Source organism: Ceratocystis lukuohia, assembly GCF_044167205.1.
Source record: "Ceratocystis lukuohia strain C4212 chromosome Unknown Supercontig3_pilon, whole genome shotgun sequence".
In the NCBI taxonomy this organism is placed as follows: domain Eukaryota; kingdom Fungi; phylum Ascomycota; class Sordariomycetes; order Microascales; family Ceratocystidaceae; genus Ceratocystis; species Ceratocystis lukuohia.
Window position 1 is genome coordinate 2278525 of NW_027263522.1, and position 21488 is coordinate 2300012.

At 47.4% G+C, this 21488-nt stretch overlaps 6 protein-coding genes across 6 annotated transcripts; 3 read left to right on the forward strand and 3 right to left on the reverse strand.

Annotated features, from left to right (window-relative positions):
- Window positions 1–628: 628 nt before the first annotated feature.
- On the reverse strand, window positions 629–2680 carry HOO65_030580 (Pyruvate decarboxylase; the record flags this gene model as incomplete). Its single annotated transcript, XM_071002004.1, has 4 exons — window positions 629–932; window positions 992–1521; window positions 1587–2290; window positions 2503–2680. The coding sequence occupies 4 exons, from the start codon at window positions 2678–2680 to the stop codon at window positions 629–631; spliced, it is 1716 nt and encodes a 571-aa protein (XP_070860259.1).
- Window positions 2681–4155: 1475 nt separating this feature from the next.
- Window positions 4156–4831, reverse strand: HOO65_030581 (FAD-linked sulfhydryl oxidase ALR; the record flags this gene model as incomplete). The annotated part of the gene is made up of 2 exons (XM_071002395.1): window positions 4156–4600; window positions 4689–4831. 2 exons carry the CDS (start codon window positions 4829–4831, stop codon window positions 4156–4158), a joined length of 588 nt encoding a protein of 195 aa, XP_070860260.1.
- A 791-nt stretch (window positions 4832–5622) lies between these two features.
- HOO65_030582 (uroporphyrinogen-III synthase) lies at window positions 5623–6724 on the forward strand (the record flags this gene model as incomplete). Its single annotated transcript, XM_071002284.1, has 2 exons — window positions 5623–5983; window positions 6072–6724. The coding sequence occupies 2 exons, from the start codon at window positions 5623–5625 to the stop codon at window positions 6722–6724; spliced, it is 1014 nt and encodes a 337-aa protein (XP_070860261.1).
- A 708-nt stretch (window positions 6725–7432) lies between these two features.
- HOO65_030583 (Oxidation resistance protein 1) lies at window positions 7433–8586 on the forward strand (the record flags this gene model as incomplete). The annotated part of the gene is made up of 2 exons (XM_071002265.1): window positions 7433–7936; window positions 8062–8586. The coding sequence occupies 2 exons, from the start codon at window positions 7433–7435 to the stop codon at window positions 8584–8586; spliced, it is 1029 nt and encodes a 342-aa protein (XP_070860262.1).
- Window positions 8587–9387: 801 nt separating this feature from the next.
- On the reverse strand, window positions 9388–10782 carry HOO65_030584 (Mitogen-activated protein kinase; the record flags this gene model as incomplete). The annotated part of the gene is made up of 4 exons (XM_071002196.1): window positions 9388–9764; window positions 9847–10228; window positions 10327–10522; window positions 10670–10782. 4 exons carry the CDS (start codon window positions 10780–10782, stop codon window positions 9388–9390), a joined length of 1068 nt encoding a protein of 355 aa, XP_070860263.1.
- Window positions 10783–19955: 9173 nt separating this feature from the next.
- HOO65_030585 (WD-40 repeat-containing protein) lies at window positions 19956–20687 on the forward strand (the record flags this gene model as incomplete). The annotated part of the gene is made up of 1 exon (XM_071000448.1): window positions 19956–20687. The coding sequence occupies one exon, from the start codon at window positions 19956–19958 to the stop codon at window positions 20685–20687; it is 732 nt and encodes a 243-aa protein (XP_070860264.1).
- Between the last annotated feature and the right edge of the window lie 801 nt (window positions 20688–21488).

Here is a 21488-nt window from a genome sequence, read left to right on the forward strand (position 1 = left end):
TGGTATTGTCTGGAATACGTAGAGTGAAACATTTCCTTTTGCGGTTCTAGCTCCGACGCCGACCAATCCCTATTGTTTGTAAGGTCGATAAATATCTAGTCCCGGCACCGAGGGATGAAATCGCCCCCCAGAATCGTCTTCCAGGGCATGAGAGCGGATATAGTTGGCTCCTGGTTAGACTGTAGCCAGTGAGCATCTAGAGCCAGCTCCATCCTGAGAATATATTAGTGTTTTCCGTAATTATCCTGGGAGATTATGCTATGATGGATCTTGAGAAGTCCGTGGCTGAAAGCATCTTGCAGTGGTAAAATGAATAGACCCAGCTAGGCGCGTGTCTTTCTAGCGTTTTCCGATTGTGTGAAAGATTGTGTCATTTTTTGTTGGTACTGGCTAGACTTATAGGGCATATAGAAGTTCTCTATTGTATTATACAATACTCTGGAAATCATCAGAGAAACATAAAATTGAGCGGCAGTGGTTACATATAATCATAGTGGCAGACAAAAAAGAAAAGGAAATCTGAGAATATGGCCTCTTGACATGCCAATATCCTCAAGGTCAAAAGACAAAAAAAAACAAAAAGCCCGGCGGAGAGGCTACGAGCCCTTCCTTACATTACATCTCAAGTTTACTCCATTCTTGAGTTGTTCTTGGCGTTGACCTCAGCAATCTTAACCAAGGCACGAGGAGCGTCCATCTTGGGCATGTACAGCTCAACAAACTGCAGAACATCAGCAGCCACAAACTGCTCATCGGCGAACAGGAGTTCGACTTCGCCTCTAGTTTTGACCTGGTATGTTCTGGAGTTGGCGTCAGTACCACCAAAGACCTTAACTAGGTCCTTGTACTTCCAGGTGTTGATATCGTTGTAGGTAGCGGTCTCGCCGTGGATGAGACGTTCAATAGTGTAACCGTCATTGCAGATAACGAAACTATGCATGTATTAGTATTTCAGCAGGCTAGGGGATATCGCAGCCAACAGATTACTTACATAATGGGCTTGAGGTTGTGTTTCAAGCAGGTGCTTATCTCCTGAGCGGTAAGCTGGATCGAGCCGTCACCAATAAAGAGGATTGGTCTTGAGGGCATGTTATTATCCTTGACAGCCAAAGCTGCACCCTGGATGGCACCACCAGCCCAACCAATGGAACCCCAAAGCACTTGTGAAAGTGCCTTGACACCCCGCGGAAATCTAGTGTCCCAGATACCAAAGTTGGCAGTTCCAGTCTCAGTGATGACGACATCGTTCTCGCGCAGGAAGCCGCTAATGCGAGGCCAGAACCAAGCCTGGGTAATCTCGTCATCGGAGGAAACATCAGCTTCTTCCACATTGGGGGTAATAGGAGGAAGAGGAGTAGCAGAAATCTTGAAAACATCGATCTGATCGATAATCTTGCGCAGGACGTGTTTCATTCTGATTCCAGGGTACTGAGAGTAGCGTACAACGATGCTGTCGCTGTGGAAGTCGATAGTCTGCAACTGAGAAGTGCGGTACGAGAAACCAGCAGTGTTGAAGTCGCTCTAGGAAAGTATCAGTGGTATTAGTAAAACACTTGGGACTCAAGATTACATGGGAAAAGCCTCACCTTCAGCGAGCCAATAGACAGAATGAGATCGGAATTCTCAACAAGCTCCTTAACCTGGGGCTTAGAAGCGTCACCAGCATACACACCACCATATGACTTGTGGGTTTCATCGACTGCCGACTTGCCCATGGGGGTGACAAAGACAGGGAACTTGGTCTTTTCCAATAGGTCTTGCACCTCGGGGATAACATTGTGGCGGACGGCGCAAGCATCAACCAAGATCACGGGGCGGTGGGCGCGGTGGATGTACTTGAGGCAAACATCTACGACGTACTTCTCGGTGTCAGGGTCGTTAGGAGGCTCAGCCGTGCTAATGGGCACATCAAGGCGAGCTCCATCAACCTTTCTCTCCGTGAGGTCGGTTGGCAGCATGATGTAGACGGGACGAGACAGCAGCACACATTGACGCAGGGCGCGGTCGATTTCAGCAGGAGCAGTGACAACATCGGTCAGGTTGGCGACATGGCACGAAACACGGGAGTTCATGTTCTCGAAGACCTTGAAATCTCCATTGCCAAGGGTGTGATGCAGAAGCTGGTTAGACCTCTGCGAAATGGTTGAGGGGCATCCAACGATGTGGACGATGGGGATGTGTTCCGAGTAAGCACCAGCAAGACCATTGATGGCCGAAAGCTCGCCAACACCAAAAGTAGTGACGAGGGCAGAAATACCAGCGACACGAGCGTAGCCATCAGCAGCGTAAGCTAAAAACGGAAAGGAATAAGCGAGTTAGCAAAGAGTCAGGTTGGGGGAATTGCTCAGATGGGGGTGTCAAGAGCGGGGCCGGTCAACCCAACCAATAGCAAGTGAATGCATGGATCGAGGGATCGAGGGAAGCAGGAGGAGTTTTGTTTTCCGAGAAGCCGACAAAGCAAAGACAAAAAACAGACAAGACGGGAGCAAGACAATAGCTTACCAGCGTTCAGCTCGTTGACATTTCCAACCCATTGGAGGCCACTGTCAACCAGGTAGTCGAGGGCAACCAGATTGTAGTCGCCAGGAAGACCGTGGACGGACTTGATGCCGAGCTGCTTAAGTCTCTCAAAGAGGTACTCAGCCAAAACGACGGGCTTTTCAAACGTGTGATCGTCCATAGTGAGAAATTGGATCAGGTGTAAAGAAGCAGGTCCTTACAACAAAAGTTATGAGAGTGAAGAGAGAAGGAATTCAAAAGAATTGAAGAGGAGGGCGGGTTTGTGTGAGTGATGATGAACAAGAGGTTCTTTCTAAACACGGTGAGGAGGCGGGACATAAGACAGCTTTATACGCAAATACATACTTCATGGCTCGGCTTAAGATAAACAAGGAACCCCGAAAGAGTAATTGCAATCGCAGCCGCAATCGCAATCGCAGTTGCAGAAGGAAGAGGGAGGGATGGAAGGTAAGAACGAGCTCGTCCAAGCAGCTGCAAAGCCTGCAAGGCCTGTAAGGCCTACGAGTTAGGTGCATGCCAAAGGCTGTTCCTCGGGGGTTTGAGGGCTTAGGACTCGAGTATCCCATCCCGCCCGGGAAGTTACGTTTTAGGACCTATAATAGGGTGTGTTGAATCCTTATCTTTTTTTTTTCGCCGCATATATACGTTCGCCCAGTGTTACGTAGAGCCTCCGGAACCTCTAAAGCCTAGCCCTTGGACAAAAAGAATTGCGGCAAAAAAAAATCCAACATGAATAAAACTAGCAATTGAGCCTTCAAGGATATATGCGACGTTTGGTCCGACAAGCCCCAGAATCAATGGAATGATGTTTGCAGATGCCCCACTTCCGATGGAATCATCAGACTACTTACTTGAGAAGTCAGTCGAGAATTGGCCCGATAAGTTCAATGCAGGGTGTCTCTAGAAGTCTCGATTTCTCTAGTTTGTGAGCCGTGCTTTTTTCTTCATGGTTGATGTTCGTATGGTATGATGTGGCTCAGGAGACCATCCATGAGATTTTATGAGTTTCTGAAACGTTCAGAGCTTTTTTTTTTTTCTTTTCAACTCAAGAAACTCGCAACTTGCCGTGAAAAAGAACAGGCAGGGTGGGTGTCTCGTCCCGAGAGAGAGACAGGCCAACTTACTGAGAGACAAAGGCACCCTTACATTTTGTCATTTTTGTATTACTTCCCCCTCTCCCCCTCCCTTATTCTATGTAACGCTATGTCTGACTAGATATACACAGCTTCCAGTCAGTCTCATGGCTTTGCGGCCGCAAAACGAAGGCGAGCTAGACTTCAGCTAGACTGGCCTACCTCTAGCTTTTACAATGATAAGCACACAGAAGCAAAGGACATCTGTCATACGCCCGTCTGGCAACACGCCGCAAGTTGACGGACTCCTGGCTGTATACCCAGAACAAAAGATATAATTTACATGCTATAGATAATGGTGTAATAAAAAGCAAGGGCAGAAGAGTGGAGAGATCATAGTAGCCTGTGCATGATACAACAAATCCTGCCATCCGTGGCTCAAGCGCCGCGTTATATCACGGTCATTGAAAACCCCCGTGTTGGCCCTAACCCTAATATACAATGAACAGAGAAAAAACTGCTCGAGTCAGACTCTGGGGACGGCCTACTGCGCCAGACAACCTCAGTTGCATCGCCCATTCTTCCAACCCGTACGCCATCGCTCCTCCCACTTGGAACAGTCAAACACTGGCTTTCCAAGCTTTGTGTTGACTTCGTTGTGTGCTCCACACAGCCACTGCCCAAAATCAGAACGGCTTTTCACTCGGGGCTCATCCCGGGCCAAGTATGCTTGAAAATCTTCTGCACACACCCAGCAGGGATACAGCTTGGAAAACAACTTGACAAATGAGAGCATGTCACTCTGCTCGCCTGGTGACGGCTGCTCGGGGTAGCTGGCGGCCATAGAGTGTAGAAGCGTCCACGATGAGCGTCCCAGAGCCTCAACGTCAGGTGGGCAATCGGATGGGATGGAAGGGGTAATGGTTTCCGCATTGGGCTTTTCAGCAGTTTTGAGCGATGATTTGGTTTGTGAGGCCCACGACGCAAAGGATGTGCATGAGCGGCAACTGGATACACATGTTAGTGGAGACTCGTCACATTGCACTACCGAGTCATGGCGTGTTTCTCCTTGGAATGTTGGTATGATATTCTTACGGCTTGCCATCCTTGCCTAACACCACGCCCTTAGGCATCTGTTTTGGAGCCACGTCGACAGGCGCAATGGCTCCGGAAGCCACAGACCCAGCATCAGCCACGTCTTGCTGTTGTGCATTGGAAGGGGTTCTTTCAGCCGCCATGCTGTTGCCTGTTGTTCCACTGGTAATCGGTAGGCTGAGTGGGTTGCTTTCTGCCTTTCTTTGCTGTACAGTCAGTCCAGCTTGCGTGCTATGAAGCTCAAATGTGTGGTTTGTCTCGTGATGAGGCTCGACGGGGTCGACAGGTTCGACAAACTCGATAGGTAGGGACCGGGGATGCAGGAAGACTGAGAAAGTTCTTACGGTTCGGTCCGGCCAAAGAAAGGAGGCTGATATCAGTTTTCAGGCAGAAGCAAGCAGGTCATCCGTCTCTCAGCCGAGACAGACAACAGATCAGTAGATATTGAAGTTTCCAGCAGGGTCAACCCGGGAAGCTCTGGAAAGAGGTTTAAGATATTGTCGTCAACGTCAGTAGTTATTGGTAAGCAAGATACGTCCACCCCCCTCTTCTCAACAGTACACAAGATGAATCCTCGAAGAATGCTATTACAGCTCAATGACGTGAATTAAAAGCCCTCTTGGCTTTCTATGTTTAACCGTAGTTTTGCCGTGTTATCTTATCTAGCGGCGCCGTGAAGGATTTCACCAAGCCGAGAGGACATGCCCCACTAATGGATGAAGCTCTCTAAAAGCCGTTGGCAGCATTAAATGTTAGATCGCAAGCTTAGGTCTAGGCAGCTGTAACACAGGTACATTTTCTTATTTCTTTTGTGAGACACGCAGGCGCTCATTCGTTCTAATCTAAAATTCTAAGCTCCAATCGCTACCTTGCAAACGAAACACAAGGAAAAAAAAAGGAAAAAAAAAGAAAACGACGCTCTTATCTGCTTGCTATGGAGCCGTTATCGCAGGCCGCGTTGGAGAGGAGAAGGATCCCCGTTCTTCTTCTGAAAACACCTTCAGCGCCGACGGACGCATATCGAGACCTGTTTGACTCTTCTCAAAGCCAATCCCAAAGCGGGCACCGGAATGATAGCCAAGGCCTGGCTGTGGTATCATCCAACTACTCGTTTGAACCCAGATTTGTTCCAGTCTTGGATCACCACTTCGACGAGGTTGGCATCCAGCAATTGGCCGGTATTTTGAACGATGGTGGAGTAGGCCCCCATGAATCATGCAAGTATGGCGGCCTAGTATTTACCTCACAAAGAGCGGTTGAGGCATTTGCCCATGTCCTTGTGGAGGGCCGCAAGAGTAAGCTTTCCCTACCTTTGTTCGACCATAGATAGCCATTCACAGCCCTGGATTTGTCGATACTCATTGCTGACATGACATCAAAAAGAACACGGAAACTCATGGCCTAAGGAGCTTAGCGAGGTTCCCTTTTACAGTGTGGGTCCTGCTACCACGCGGTCTTTGGCGGCTGCTGCCCAGCCTGGCCCTCCCTTCCAGATATTTGGGGAAGAAACAGGCAACGGCGACGCTCTTTCCAAGTACATTCTCGAGCATTACCGTGCCTGGTATCCCGAGCGTGAAACTCTGCCCGGGCTGCTGTTTTGCGTGGGCGAGCAGCGCCGAGACATTATTCCCAAGACTTTGATGGATCCAGAATTGCCGGCGAGCCGCCGTATCATGGTGGACGAATTAGTTGTCTATGGCACTGGCCAAATGGCTTCCTTTGAGAGTGATCTTGAAAATTTATTGCAAGAATATGCCGCGCAGACTCCGCCGGCCGAGACAATTTGGGCTGTGGTATTTTCGCCAACAGGGTGCGATGGGCTATTGCGCAAAATCGGGGCGTTGGGTCCTACCGGCAGAGCCGTTCCAGGGCAAGGTGACCCCCGTGTTCTCGTAGCCACAATTGGGCCAACCACACGGGCACATCTAGTGGACTCATTTGGATATGAGCCACATGTGTGTGCTGCCAAGCCTAGCCCAACAGGTGTATGGAATGGCATTGCGGCCTATATGGCCCAGCATCCGCCGTGTCCTTGATAAATGCACGTTTCAAGAATGGAAAATAGGTGGGTGGCAAGAAAGAAACTATATATACATGATTCAGGCGAGGACATAGCGATTATAGACAAAGCGCATACGGTGTTTGCGTCACAATTTCAATACTGGAGTTTGTGCTGGAGAGAGCTTTCCCCCCCGCTAAGGGCCTTGTAACTGGTCCCTAATATAAACTTCCGACATGCACTAAACAGCTTTGCCTTTTTTTCGTCTAAAGCAGAAAACCAGGCGCTTAGCTTGATTGCTCCTCTCATACAAGCCAAGTTGCAATAGAATATATGCATTATAGTATATAGTACATAATTGAATGGCAGTAGTTGGTAGTAAAAGTGGCTTTAATTTTGCATTTTGCATTGCATAACACCCCTCATCGGGCTGTCGTTATTTTGCGATTTTCCCATGTTTTTCTATTGTTGGATTTTGTGCTTTGGAGTCAGAAAAAAACCCCCAAGCTCCATCCTTCTTGGCATTTATTTATCTAATCCATCATTTAAAAGTTTACAGTCTCGCTAGGTCCTGTTCTTTATTCCTACACCTGTTTTCAGCATTCAACGATTCTCATCGCCCACCCAAATACCGCTCCATCAACTCCCGCTTGATGCCCACTGTGACACACATAGTGACACATACGCTGGCCCGTCTTCCCTCCCTTTAACCTGTTAACCAGACTCTTGTCGCCCATCCATCATCATGTGGGAGCTCCTGCGTCGTTTCTCGCAAGACTCGTCTCATCCAGATCCTCGCCCTTCACGCAACTTCTCCTCTATTCCTCGCTCCGATGTCGATGATCAAGACCCAGCCACTTCGTCTTCTCCGTCTCTCTACACATCTCCTCCCACTACTCGTGCGCCCAACTCTCGGAGCGCGAACTCCGGCCCTAAATATCCTCTCGGCTCTCACCGCCATACCCAACAGAGACGGATACCATCCCCATTTCAGCCCCCACCCCTCGATCCCGTTGTGTTGCTTGGGTACAAGGCCACGACTCCAACCAGTGCGCGGCTGCTGAGCACGGCGCTGGCTGAGGAAATCCGTATCATGGTGCCCGAGCGGCTGAAATTGTCGGAGCACTGGCGCATAGTCTACAGCCTGGAGCAGGACGGGGCAAGCCTGGCAACGTTGTATCAGAAAGCCCGGGCATATGAGGGGCAGCGAGTGGGCTTTGTGCTCGTTGTGCGTGATAGTGAGGGAGGGGTAAGTCAATGCAATATTGCTTTTTGTCCTTCCCTTTTTTTTTGTTGAATTGGTTTGGTTTGTCTTTGTTCTGCACGCCACAAAAGCGAAAAGCTAACACTTTGCTTTCCACACTTCCTATCTAGACATTCGGCGGATACCTTTCCGAATACCCGCGACCATCCTCATCATACTTTGGAAATGGCGAATGTTTTCTCTGGCGCGCCTCTATACTCGCACCGCTCCCGCCTCCGCCGTCTGCAGATACTACCAATGCCGTGAGGAGCACCACCATCCCGTCTCCTGCGAGAAGAGATTTCCTCTCCGAGAACTCCGATTCTTTAGTCTCAGATACCTCGTCCAATAAGGGTCAGGGGTACCACACAGCTGGTTCTTCTCTGTCACCATCACGGCCACACACGCCCGCAGATCCGTTCGAGTCACTGCGCTTTATCGCTTTCCCTTACAGTGGTGAAAACGACTACTGCATTAACTGCGAAGCAGGCTTCCTGAGCCTCGGAGCTGGCGGCGGCCACTATGGGCTATGGATTGACAATGGCCTCGAGCGAGGACGTAGCTCGTTATGTGACACCTTTGGCAACCAGCCGTTGTCAGATGAGGGCGACAAGTTCAGCATTCTGGGCTTGGAGCTTTGGGTTGTTGGCGCATAGAATATGCCTACGCCTGAAAGTTCCAACTGTTTTTTTGCCCAAAGCTGCGAGCTTTTTCCAGAAGAACATGAGCAACACATGGGAGTCAACATCTCCTCCATTACAGAATGACTTTGGAAGAGTTTTCAATGATACTTGTCGTTTTTGTTTCTTTCTTTTCAGCCTATTCAATGCCACCAATATCGTGACGAAGGCGCCCTGATGCTTTGATTTACCGATATTTCTTGCTTGACTTTCTTATTTTTTCTTTATTTTGATACTCCCGGAAAGAATTGTCTTCTAGCCAAATTGGTATGGTTTGAAGTCCCCTTTCTCCTTTTTTTTTTTCATATTGCCTTTTGATTTTCCATTTCACGATCCAGTCAACCTTTCAATTGAGGAAGCCAAGTGCTAGTTTTGAACGCTAGCCGTGTTTTTTATCTCCATCTCCGCGATAATTATATATAACGCATCTGGTTAAAGATAATATGTGATATAGGGCAAGTATCTTATTAGGCTCTAAGAGGAGAGAGCACACACCTCTTTCAAGGTTGTAGATTCCCTTTCCTTCTTTTGCCCTTATAAAAATGTCTTGAAACACTACGTGCACTACGCTTGTAATGGATCAATCCTCTTGTCATTACATTCATTCATTGACACAATACTTCACCAACTTAACAACATCCAACAAATGCTTATTCTGATACCACAGGCCAGCAAAGAAAAAGTCCGTCTCCATTACTAGGTATCTTTAAATATCAAAAAAAAAAACCGCAAACAAATCAAAAGCTTCTCCAGACACCACGTGGCGCCATACCGCTTTTACCGCATGATTTCCTGGTAGATCAGCTGTTTTAGTTGCTCCTTGGTGAGGTTGTCCTTATGCTTATCAAAGTCAAAGAACTCCTCAGGGATCGGAGGAGCAGTAGGCTCATCATCAGGGTCGTGGTAGGGCTCCAGGTACGGGTGCTTCAAGGCATCCTCGACCGTGATACGCTTGACGGGATTGAAAGCCAAGAGCTTTTCAAGCAAATCCAAGGCCAGATCAGATGACTTAGGGAACAGAGTGCGGAAAGCCACCTTCTTCTTGAATGGAAGAGAGCGGATGTACTCGCGGGCACGGCGGGACTTGATGCCGTAGTAGTCTTCCATAGTCGGCGTGCCAAGAACGTCAAGAATCAGCGTCAATTGGTGGTGATCTAGAGGGTAAAAAAAGGAAAAGTATGGGTTAGCAGGAGAAAGGGATTTTTGTTAGACCGTCCACTAGATAGCGCAACTTACAATCCTTTCCGGGGAATAGGGGCTTGCCACTCAGCATCTCTGCCAAAATACAGCCAACAGACCACACATCAATGGCCTTGGTGTACTCCTTGAAAGTGAGCATAATTTCAGGAGCACGGTACCAGCGAGTGGCAACGTACTCAGTCATGAAACCAGAGTTATCCTCCTGGGAAGCAGCAGAACGTGCCAGACCGAAATCGCAGACCTTGAGATCACAGTTGGCATTGAGCAGCAGGTTTGAAGGCTTCAGGTCACGATGCAGAACGTTGGCGGAGTGCATGGCCTTGAGGGCACGCAGGGTCTGGTAGATGAAGTATTGGCAATGATCATCGGAGAGGTCTTGGGTACGAATAACGCGGTGCATATCTGTCTCCATAAGCTCCTATAATCATGGGTTGTTAACTTAGCATTTGCTTGTTTCTCGTGTCAACTATATTAGACAAGTGGCAGTAAACCAAGACTGCAGGCAGGTCATCTTACCTGGATGAGGTACACCTCGTTGAAGGATTCGTAGCTCCGGGGCTTCTGGATATCTAGAATAGAGATGATATTCTCGTGATTGAAGTAGCGCAGGAGCTTCATTTCACGCAGGGTTCGTAGACAGAACATAGAGTGATCGAAGGGTGTGATTTTCTTGATAGCGACCTTCTGGCCGGAGGGCTTGTGGATGGCCGAGCTGCCAGGGAGAAGTTAGTGTCAGGATGATGAGTTCATATTTTCTTTTTGTACAACGATGAGATGAAGCAAGATGGTAATAATGGAGGAGCAAGAGCCAAAGTCAGAGGGAAAGGAGATAAAACAAGGCTGCATTTTTCTGACTTACCAGACAACGCCATAGGCACCCTCACCAACGACGTCTTGAATATCGTACTGTTCGCTGACATTGAAGGAAATCTTGCGGGAGCCCGCGGGGTTAGGGGCAGCGGCACGAGACATGATGAAGAAGCGATTCTCGGAAAGCCTGCCGAGAAAATAAGTGCGGATCAAGTATAATAACTTGGTAAAGAGTGCGAAAATGAGGCAGAAAGGAAAAAAACCGAATGCGGCGGGACAAAAAAGAGTAAATGGAAGAAAAGAAAGGACAGTCAAGCTTCGATGTCCAAACCTTGTGACGAGCTCTGTTTTGGGCGATAGACAGGGCCTTCTTGCCGGGGAGAGGGGATCAGAGCTCCAGACGAAAAGTGGGTAGAGAGTTACGCCGTGTGCGTATGTGCTATATACTATATAGTGTATAGGTAATGCAGGTAGGCGCTGCCTAAATACGTATCTATCCAATGGTGTAGCGTCTAAATGACTGAAAAAATAAAACAAAAGAAGAAAAAAAAAGAGGGGAAAATATGACAGTAGAATATGAAGATGATCGAATAGCCTGCTGCAAAAATCTTCACAATTGTCAGTAAGAGAAGGCAAGTTTGAGACAACACAAAGAGGGGGGGGAGGAATAAATGGTAGGACAAGGAGCAGAGAAAGTAAACAGGTTGAACTGATGCAAATTTTAGGAAACACAGACAGACCCATCACCTGGCAGTGAGACAAGGTATGGCCAGGGTTCGTGAGGAGTATGGTAGCCACACGAGTCTATCAAGTTAAAGGAGGGGGGGGGGGGGGATGGGGATAGACAGAATGAAAGGAAGGAAGGATTGAGGATGGATGGATGGATGGGAAATGGAGTCTTGTGGGCAAGAAATCGAGAGATGTGGAATCTTGCAGGAGAACGAAAATTAAGGCCAGCAAGAGCCATCAACATCGCAAAGACAACTAACTCACCAAGTTCAAGAATAGATGCGATTTGGGATTTAATGAATGAATGCCAAGAAAACAGATAAAAAGCCGTTATATATAGCAGAGGGTAATGATGACGATAAGAATGTTGGGGAGAGAAAGAGGAAAAGAGAACAAGGAAGCAAAATCCAGCAGCGGTAGAAGAGAAATAGTGACAGATAGACTCGTAAACAAACGCAGGAAAAAAAAAATACGGAAAGAGCTGAAGAAAAATGTGAAGGGGTGTTGCCTACATTGTATACTCGTGAGCTTACGGGCTGGCCAGGATGGGAAGGAGAGGAGGGGCTATCTTTTCTCCTTGTTTCCCAGTTTCTTGTGCGTACCTTCCCTCTCTGCTTTACTTTGCTTGACCAGGGACAAAAGCCAATGTGTCAATTTTTAGAGCCGAGAAAACAACAAGGCACATATAAACAAGACCCCTCTTCCGTTTCTGTCTGTACAGGCGGCTATTTCGTGTGGTTCTTTTGGGTAAAGATCTCGTAGTTGGTTTCGAATTCGCTCGGGCCCTTCCTTGGTTCAAAAAAATTATTAGCAAGCTACAAACATGAAGAAAGGGCTCGGCTTCTTGTGTCTGGCCCGCCCATCACCGAAACAAAGGAGGTGGGAGGTGAGGTGAAATGTGAAGTGTGAAGTTGAAGACGAGGCCAAGGCCCCTCACTAGGGGGTGGTAGGGTTAGCTAGATGTCTGGGACATGTCTTGTCTGTAGTTCTTTGGCTGACTTCCTGTGGCTGGGTGGATGGACAAGAGCCCAGCTTCAACAGCCATAACTGAGGGACATCCGTCGGAAGCTAAGTGGCCAGAAATTGCAAGTGTCATATTGGACCGGCCTGGAACAGACCCACGAATCAGGCTTTGATAGCCTTGTGATTGGTAAAGTTCTGGTTGGCAAGCCCCCTTCCCTCCTCCCCCTCCTCCACTGTTGCCGTTCGACATGAGACCAAGCGCCAAGCTTGGAGCTTTTGCATCCACGGCGCATAACACGACAAAGGGCAAAGTGTGCAGCCAAAAAGAAGCTTTGACCAGGCTCTGTTGTAGCTGGTGTCTGGCCTGTTTGTATCATCCCCGGCTCATTCCCCTCTTCTGAGTCCTGCATACAGCTCGCCTATGCAGTTCGATGCACCATTCAACAAAGACAGTCAAATAGCCAGCTGAAAGAATATTGACCACAATAGCCATGGACTTAATTGGCGCTGTCGTCTTGTTGTGCTGCTCTATGCTATATTATGACTACATCGCAGTAGTGCACATACTTCTTGATATATGTTTGGCACAACTACCTAACCCAAGGGTTGTGCGTTTCTCTTTTATTCCTCATTTCAAATGCAGCGCAGAGCGAGCGCAGTCAGGTCTTATCTTATAATTATCAGGGCGAAAAGCGAGGAATAAAAGGAAGAAGCATCCAACCAACTAGGGAGAGGGTGGGCTGTACGTTGCATACTACAATTTACAAGGCCAGGATTCTAGAAGTAAAGAATACCGGACACGAAACACTATCACTTCAAAAATTCGGCTATGGAGGGCTCGAGCGCTATTGGCTAGGTCTCCTTAGTGCTCAATTGGTAGAAGAAATAGAAGGCCTGACCACAGGCTACAATAGGCCCCGGACAAGCTCTGTAGTGGTTTTCATGTGCCTGTCAGTGGGGATTTCTTGCTAGCAAGTGTTATTGGGTTATTGACCCTCATTTGCTATTCCAAGGAGAAGTAAAGAGATTGGCCGAGTTACGCTGCTCGAAGGCACCAGTTCTATAAGAGCGGATTTAGTAGGGCCCAGGGCGTGTCAAAACAGACCAGAGTACCGCTGGAACAGCCGGCGAGTCCGTGTACCTTAGAAACAGCATAGAAGCTCCTTCGTTTATGGTGCAGTATAATACCAAGTGGTGATTTGTTTCCATCGTAGACGGTGCATGGGAGGGAGGATGGGATGGGATGAGAGAGGAAAGAAGCCAAGGGATCTGGCCCCCATGATATAAGAGCCTCAAGGTGTCTTGGGCTTATAATCGAGTACCATCAAGATCGCGAAGTACAATACAGCTTCTAGTACTCTTTGATAGAATTCAGAGCCGGCCGCCTCTTGCGCCAACGACACCTTGCGAATGGCGATCAGCAGAAACATGCACGCACGTGCATACCTCGCATAAACTGAGCGCATTTCTTTTTTTTACGTAAGCTCGCGATAATGTTGAATCGAGACATGTGCGAACGGCCGCAAAGCCAAGAACCGGTTTAGCCAGTCCCTTCTCCTTCTCTAGGCGATTCTGACCTTTTGCTGTCCGTGTTTCTCCTCGTGTTTCTTTTCATGTTTCTATTGCCTGATGCATGCCTTTTCATTGTCTTTGCCCTATTTCTTGTGCACCCATCAAAACTAAAACACACTAACACAACCGACAAGCAGCACGCACTGACCAGCCAGCCACACTGCAACAAGCTCACAAGTCAGGAAGAATCTCCGTTTCTCCCTTTTCTGTTCGTTTCTCTCCTTATATTCTACTATATTAAATGCCCCACAAAGTTCCATAAATAGATTCAATGACCACGAGGTAAAGAAAGGGATGGCGGTCAAAGAACAAAGGATGGATGGACAGTAAACGACACAAAAAGTTTCACCACTGTGCTTGGCCTAGAGGGGGCTAAGCCATCAAGCAAATGGCCCACATGTCCCATCTTCCATCTTCAATCAAGGAGTAGATGGCGGTATGAACGATGAAATAGGCCCACCAGCCCCCTAACTGAGCCGCCGCTTGGCCCTTCTGCCCCCGTGGAGCTTTTAGGATTATATGATCTAGCCAATGCGGATGGGCCAATGCGAGCTTAACAATATTACAAGTACGCATGATAGTTGACCGTATGGCTACTTAGCCTTAATTAGACAGTGAGTTATCTATCAGAGCTGAAACAATATCACTGCAACCTAGCAGAATATCTACCAAGGGACAATATAGTATTGAAGTTTGCAAGCGAGACTCTACCAGAGCGAGTGTTGTATATTCTGCCAGTCAATTAAGAAGAGGGCTCGAATTTTGGGACTGGGCCTAGCCTAACTCAGATGGCCAAACGCCGCATCGTGCCAGCAGAGCTCTAGCAGGCGGAGCCTGAAAGAAAGGGTGATGAGTTATTTTGGCCGGGATATGCTGCCTTGATACTAAGTAGTCAGTAATGTGAACCGCTTTGCTACTATGATTTCATCGAGAAACGGAAAATGTAGGACAAATTAGCATGCCCCGAAGATTAAACTGAAGAAACCTAGGGACAGAGAGTAGAAGAGGCATAGGTAAATACACTGGTAGGATCAATAGGCCAACATCCTTCTCGCCATGAGGTGACACAAGGATAGTACCCTCATATGCAATCAATTCCCCGGCTGATTCGTTGAGTAGGTATTCAAGCTGCCCACCAAATCATAAGGCACATAGACTCCTGAATAGTCTCTATATTTGCCAGGTTTCCGCTCAGCGGGTGATAGCTTCCATAGTTGCTATCTTGAAACGCTCCTAGCCCGAGTTTCTAGCTGGATTTTCTTCAAAGGTCTACCATCGTCCCAAGCGCTCCGATCTTGGTTCTTTTGGGCAGTCGTTTCTTCGTAGTGCTTTATGAGCACGAGACCAAGAGGAGGATCAGGAATCAGGGTCCTATGGAAATCGATCAACACAAGGCGCCTAGACTTACCATCACACGTTACCTTTGTCTTGTTGATGTTGCTATGATCAACTCCAAGCGCCAAAGCCGGGACAGGACATGTCGAGCAACAAAGCCTCTTTGCAGTTGATATAAAGCAGAGAGATTACTTGGTTGGTCGATATTTACCCATAAGAAGGACCAAGGATAACCAAGAAGTGGTAAGTTTGGACGAAATCCTGTGCAGCCTCTTAAGAGCCAGCCAAGTAAGTACTGCTGGTTTTCCCAATGTTAGTCATTTCCCGCCATTTAGAAGTGTACTCCAGAGTTTGCCAATTCGAAAAGTATAGTGATTCTCTGAATTATTAATATTCCCGGAGATAGAGCTTAGTAAACCTAAACTGGGTGCATGAACAGGCCAGTGCTTAGAAGAAGAAGGCTCCTTCCCTTTGGCAACTTATGTATGAGTGTGATATATGTGCTATCCGGCTTGATTTTGCGATCGAGTGGCTAGGATTTGCCCAGGTGCCTTCTGTTGGTGCCAGGAAGTGACTTGGAGGGCTGTTTTACATTCCGTCCCAAGTCAAAGATGTCCTGTGCGGGGTCTATGGTTGCCGACAGTAGATGCAGACACTCTGACATGTTAGCCCGAATACTTGAACTTCCCAAGCATTCATCTCATAGAGTCTTGGAGCTAGGGCCTTGAGTTCTGCACTCTCGAAGCTGTCAACAAACCCTTTATGCAAGATTTCCTGTGGCAGGGGTTTTAATGAGAATAGGGCAGAACCTCAAAGATCCATATTCGCCCCCTAGAACCAATCTTAAGCAGGTATATACAGTCCACAAGTTTCTAGAAAGGATAAGATAGCCAACCTATTGTTCAAGACGTTAGAAACATAGGTGGACTCTCTAGCAAAGATCCGGGAAATCATACAGAAGCAGCAGCTTCCTAGGAGAACTCTAGCCAAGAGCAGACACTAAACCTAGAGGCGTAGGTTCTAGCCCTCTCCATCGTAATCCAAGGACTTGAAAACAATTTGCGTACAGGCAGCAAATATGGATGCCCTAGACTTGAGGGCTCTTTTTTCTGCGATTTACTTGTTCTTTTCTGTGACGCGAGCCTTGATGACAAGTTGGAGTCTTGTTTTCGTGGGTTTCTCAATTCATATCTAGACACTAACGTTGGATTAGACTTACCTCATCTTGCAGGAGTGAGAATGTAACTTTCACTGCTTCTGTATTCGACAAATCCAGTTTGTCTATCTCGTAGAGTATATTACGAAAATGATGGTATTTCCAATGTGTGTAGATGGGTCTCTGTGATCGAAAGGTCTTGCCCAAAAGACCTTGTGACGTTGGAAAATAGTGAGAGGCTAGCCACAAGGGTTATAGACCCTATGTATGACGCGCGCGCGCGCGCGCGCTATGTAAAGTTCTCTGACTTTTGGAAAAGTGTAGGATTAACTGAGCCAATGATGTACCCTAAATGAAGAGGCTACAGATCTCTGGATTTCATATACATGGGGGGCATGCTTTCCTTAAATTGGCTGTGCCCATTGGTACATGGCCTATTCTGGCTAACGGCCTGGCGGTACCCCGACATTCAGATGCTTGCTATTATAGAGATAGCATAATATAACCCACTAAAAACTCGCTAGCACGCTTGGCTTGATGGTTGGGTTGGTATTTGTAATTCAGTCTTTGAAGTTGGTATTTTCAAAGTCAGAGTCCCTAGTCAAACACACCCGTTATCGCTAAAAGGAAATTATTAGTTATTAATGGATAATGAAAACTTAGCCTGAGTGCGCAGGTGATCTCGTACTCGCGGTAATTAGCGGCTACTTGGGTGGTAGCCCTCAACTTGCAGGGCAAGTAAACATATCTGGAACTCTGCTTATTCCGTTGGTGCAGCTGAAAAAGCCCAAGTCTAGATGAGGATAGTATACACCTTGTGTCTATGAGCAGCAGCCTGAAAGTGAGGCACAAGGAAAACATTGGGACAGGGAAAGCTAGAAGTCTTGACCTGGCTTAGTTCATCGTACTATTTATATTTATTCTGGCGTTCTATCGCAGCGTAACTAAAGCTTCGAAATGTATCTGTCCACGGCATAAAACGGCAGGGAGCTATAGTGGGCAAAAGCATTTGGAGACGCCCAATGTCTTGAGTTGCTACTGAGACTTGCTCAAACTAGGTTTCCATTGTCATTTAGTACGCGTTTTAGCATTTCCCAAAGGACAGCTGACCTATGTTCGCGGTAGAGACACTAAAACCAACCGAAGAGTTAGATCTTTTGAAAACCAAGAAGCTGGAGAAGTAGTCAGTCTCCTGTGCCCTACCTAGGATGGCATGGCAAAAATGGCCTGAAATATAGGGTGGCTAGCATTTAGATAATACCCAAGCTCTGCCTGGAGTCGAGATATCTTGCTCACTGCCCTAAGTGGCATCCTGAAATCGCGCCCCCCAACGAGCTAACATCAAACCTAGCTTCTACTCGTAAATAAAGTAGAAAGAGCCAGAGTTAGGGTGCTCCTAGCACAAACAGTCGAGGTAAGCTGAGCCTCAGTTTGGAATGCAGCAGTGTCGAGCAGACATTACATCATTTACCGCAATTGTCATTAAGACTGATGGAGAGGTTTGTGTGTCCTCAGGCTGGTAAGCAAGGATCGACTAATGGCCATCACTCTCATCCTATCTCCATCTCCATCTCCATCTCCATATTGATGGCCTCAATTATTTAGTGTTTGACGAATCAATTCCCTGTTCTACCTTGCGCTGCGTGGAGGGTTGCCTAGGTTCTGTCGTCATTTTGGTGTGGTGTGCTAGTTTTATTATCCCAATCCCAATGGACAGACTTTAAGTTACTTTCAATATGAAAGATGCGTAAGAAGCTGGTTGTCCCTTTTCTCGCTGAAGTTGCCAAGCTTGAAGACTTCCATCGACATGCCAGCCAGCTTGAGTATTCTAGAAGCTGTACGTAACATCAGTCGCTAGTCAGAGTTTCCCGTCATTCTAAGATGAATCTGGGATTTGATTATCTAGTCATCAAAGCATATTTATGTGTGTCTAGCTGGGTCTGCCCGTGCTTTCAGAATGCTTAGAGAACCTTCATTGTCTCTAACTAGAGAACTACCATGTCCCGCAGCAGGGGACGATTAGATCTGTCCCTGAATTCATTATAAAGAAATCTCTATCCCCGTCTAAAAGGTGAAAGGCCGGATTCTTGCCTAGCTAGGTGTCTTCTAGTGGTTATTCATTTGAAACTAGAGTGAGAATGGGAAAGATGATGAGAACAGTGACGAGGATAATGATGGGACCCCACAATCTGGGACGGGGTATTCGACAGTGAGGGAAGAGTTGTGTTCCTGCTCTCTGTTGCTGTCGGGTGCCTAGCAAAGAAACACCAGCAGGCTACCTCAACTATAGTTGTGTACAGGCGGAAAGTCGTCCTTATAGTGACTTTGCTGATTGGAGGAGGAACTCGGATAATGGTAAAGATTTTAACGACGAGTCCGCACATGAGTTTTTGCTAACAATATCGTCTACAGCCTTTGTTCAGTAGGCTGTATCCATACTATATAGATGTTTGGCGCTTTCCGGCCTAGACCACCTCCCACTAGAGCCCTGATCAGTCTGTCTTTGTCGTGGCTGAGATATAAAGTTATTTTTAAATTTTAGTTGGTTTCCATGTCTGCGTCTTTATTTAACCGAGGTTCTACCGTAATATGCAACTACACACTTATGCCTGTGCATCATACACTAGTAAAAGTGTGTATCAAAGGTTTGACCTACATCGATGCTTTTGTATGTTTACGACCGTTAGTTTGTCTTGACCAAGGTCTTAACTTGCAAATCAGAGTCAGTATATCAAACAGACTGTCTATATCCTGATAATTCCCATGCTTTTATCTGACATCAGCATCAGACAGAATCTAGAGCTTCCCCCTCCTTCCCACCCCACATTGCTTAAAAATCTAACCGCCAGCCATCCATTGGTTTCCCAACATCAAAGTGTTTGATGCAGCTCACATACACTCGGAACTTGCAATCGATCTGATACAGCTATCTGCCTATTATCCAAAAACTAGGGATGTCTGACTTGCCAGAGATCGTAATCTCTTCGTTGAAATCCACCATCTTGGAGCTGCCACCATGCTGTATTGAATTCAGTCCGCTTCACCCGCAATATTTTGTAGTTGGGACATACTTCCTAGATAAGAAAGATGAGGCCGCTCCTGAGCAATTAAGCTCCACAACCGAGGATAGGGAAGACAAGAAGCTCTCTCAGCACCGGACGGGTAGCGTAGAAGTTTACTACATCAACCCAGCAAAAGAAGAAGCGTGAGTTATTGCTTGCCCATAAATACGTGGATGGGTCATGGAGAGATACTATTTGACTTTCTTTTTACTAACTTGACACTGCAAAAAATAAGAGTGCTAGTCCAAACTCTGCTACAACCTTCAGCCATCTTGGATCTGCATTTCTACGGAAGAACAGATTCAACAGGAGGGGCTTTCTTATGCGCTGTTACAAGTACGGGGACTGTTGAGTTCTACCGGCTGGATCCTATTTCCCGGCCTTCGGAGCCTCTAGTCCATTTAGCCACGCGCTCGCTTGCGAGTGTCAGCCAAGCGGAAGGGGTCTTGTTTCTTCATTGCGCATGGCACCCCACAGAGTCGGGCCTATTGGCCGTCACAACATCTGATGGACGGGTGATGCTAGCCCAGGTTGATATCGAGAGCTATGATGTCAAAGCGTGCTGCGAAGTTCCAATTGAGAACCAACTGGAAAACTGGTTTGTTGCGTTCACTCCGACGGAAAAGACTGCCGACGGCAAGCAGGCCTTTACGATATTTTCTGGCGGTGATGACTCTGCCATGCGTTGGGTTTCATGCGTTTTAAGCTCCGAGGGTGTTGACGAAGACGATGGGAACGGGGAATTAAGTCTGCAACATCCATACCCGCCTGCTATTTTAAAAAGTCAGCACATGGCTGGAGTCACCGCCATTCTTCCCCTTTCCAGAAAGCTGTCTGACGGATCAAGTCTGCTTGTGACGGGTAGCTACGACGACACAATTCGCGTGTTTGCGTTCAGGCCCCAACACGAGGTCTACGGCATGAAAAGCTGTCGCCTTCTCGGTGAGACGAGCCTAGGAGGTGGTGTTTGGCGAGTGAAGGTGATGCACACGTGCCCTGACTCTGTGACATTGCTAGTATCGTGCATGTACGCAGGCACGCGAGTTGTACGCCTCTCGCTGGGAGATGGGGACGGCGATGGGGTGGGATTTGAAATTTTAGCTCGCTTTGAGGAGCACAAGTCGATGAACTATGGCAGTGAGTTTGTGCCTGATTTCTATTGCGAAAGCGAGGATGGCAGCCAGGAACGGCTGGTGATTTCGACGAGCTTCTATGACAGGCTCATGTGCATCTGGCGCAGCCCAGTGTAGTGTAGGAGAAAGAGGCGGGAACCTATGCTACATGTAACCTTGGGCTGCGCCTTGGGGCCTATTCGATGTAGGATAGGCAGATACATGACATTACAGGCTGTGCGCTGCGCTGCGTACACAGTGGCCGCATGCATGCATATGTCAACTCTATCGAATTAATATGCAGGGCGGGAATGGTCTAGGCAAATAGAGCCAGCGATAGACAGACAGGATAAATCTTCAAATTTTCTGATCTCACCCCCCCCCCCCCTTCCCAAACACAACAGTTTGGGTAAACATCACATAAATGGAAGAAATACCACCCTTTTCATGTGTACATGTATATTTATATGCGTATATACATATAAATATTAGGTTGAGTAGCAGTACGGATAGCTATGGATGCAAGATGCCAGATGCATCATATAGTACGTAGCATCCAGCATGTATGCACTTTGTTTGGTGTCTGCCCAAGTTGCGGATGGCGAAAACCTGCACCTGCGGATTTGTCCTCTTCGTTGTAGGGACTGCCATCAACCTTATTTAATGCTAAAGGGAGTTCCGGCCTCGTTTGCAGACCATCAAGTCCAGTTTCGGCAGTGTTTGTGTGGGAGGCCGAGAACATTCGATGGAATACAAGGAAAATACCAAGAAGGAAAAAAAGGAAAAGAAGAAAGAAAAGAAAAACAAAGGCCTAATCAATGCCTACTAACTACCTGTTTTTATTTATGTGTCAGGTCTCAAATCCCAGAGGTTTGGCTATGGGAGTCTGTTCAGTGGGTCTTCCTTAGTGCTGAAAGGCACTGAACAAGGGTGCTGCTT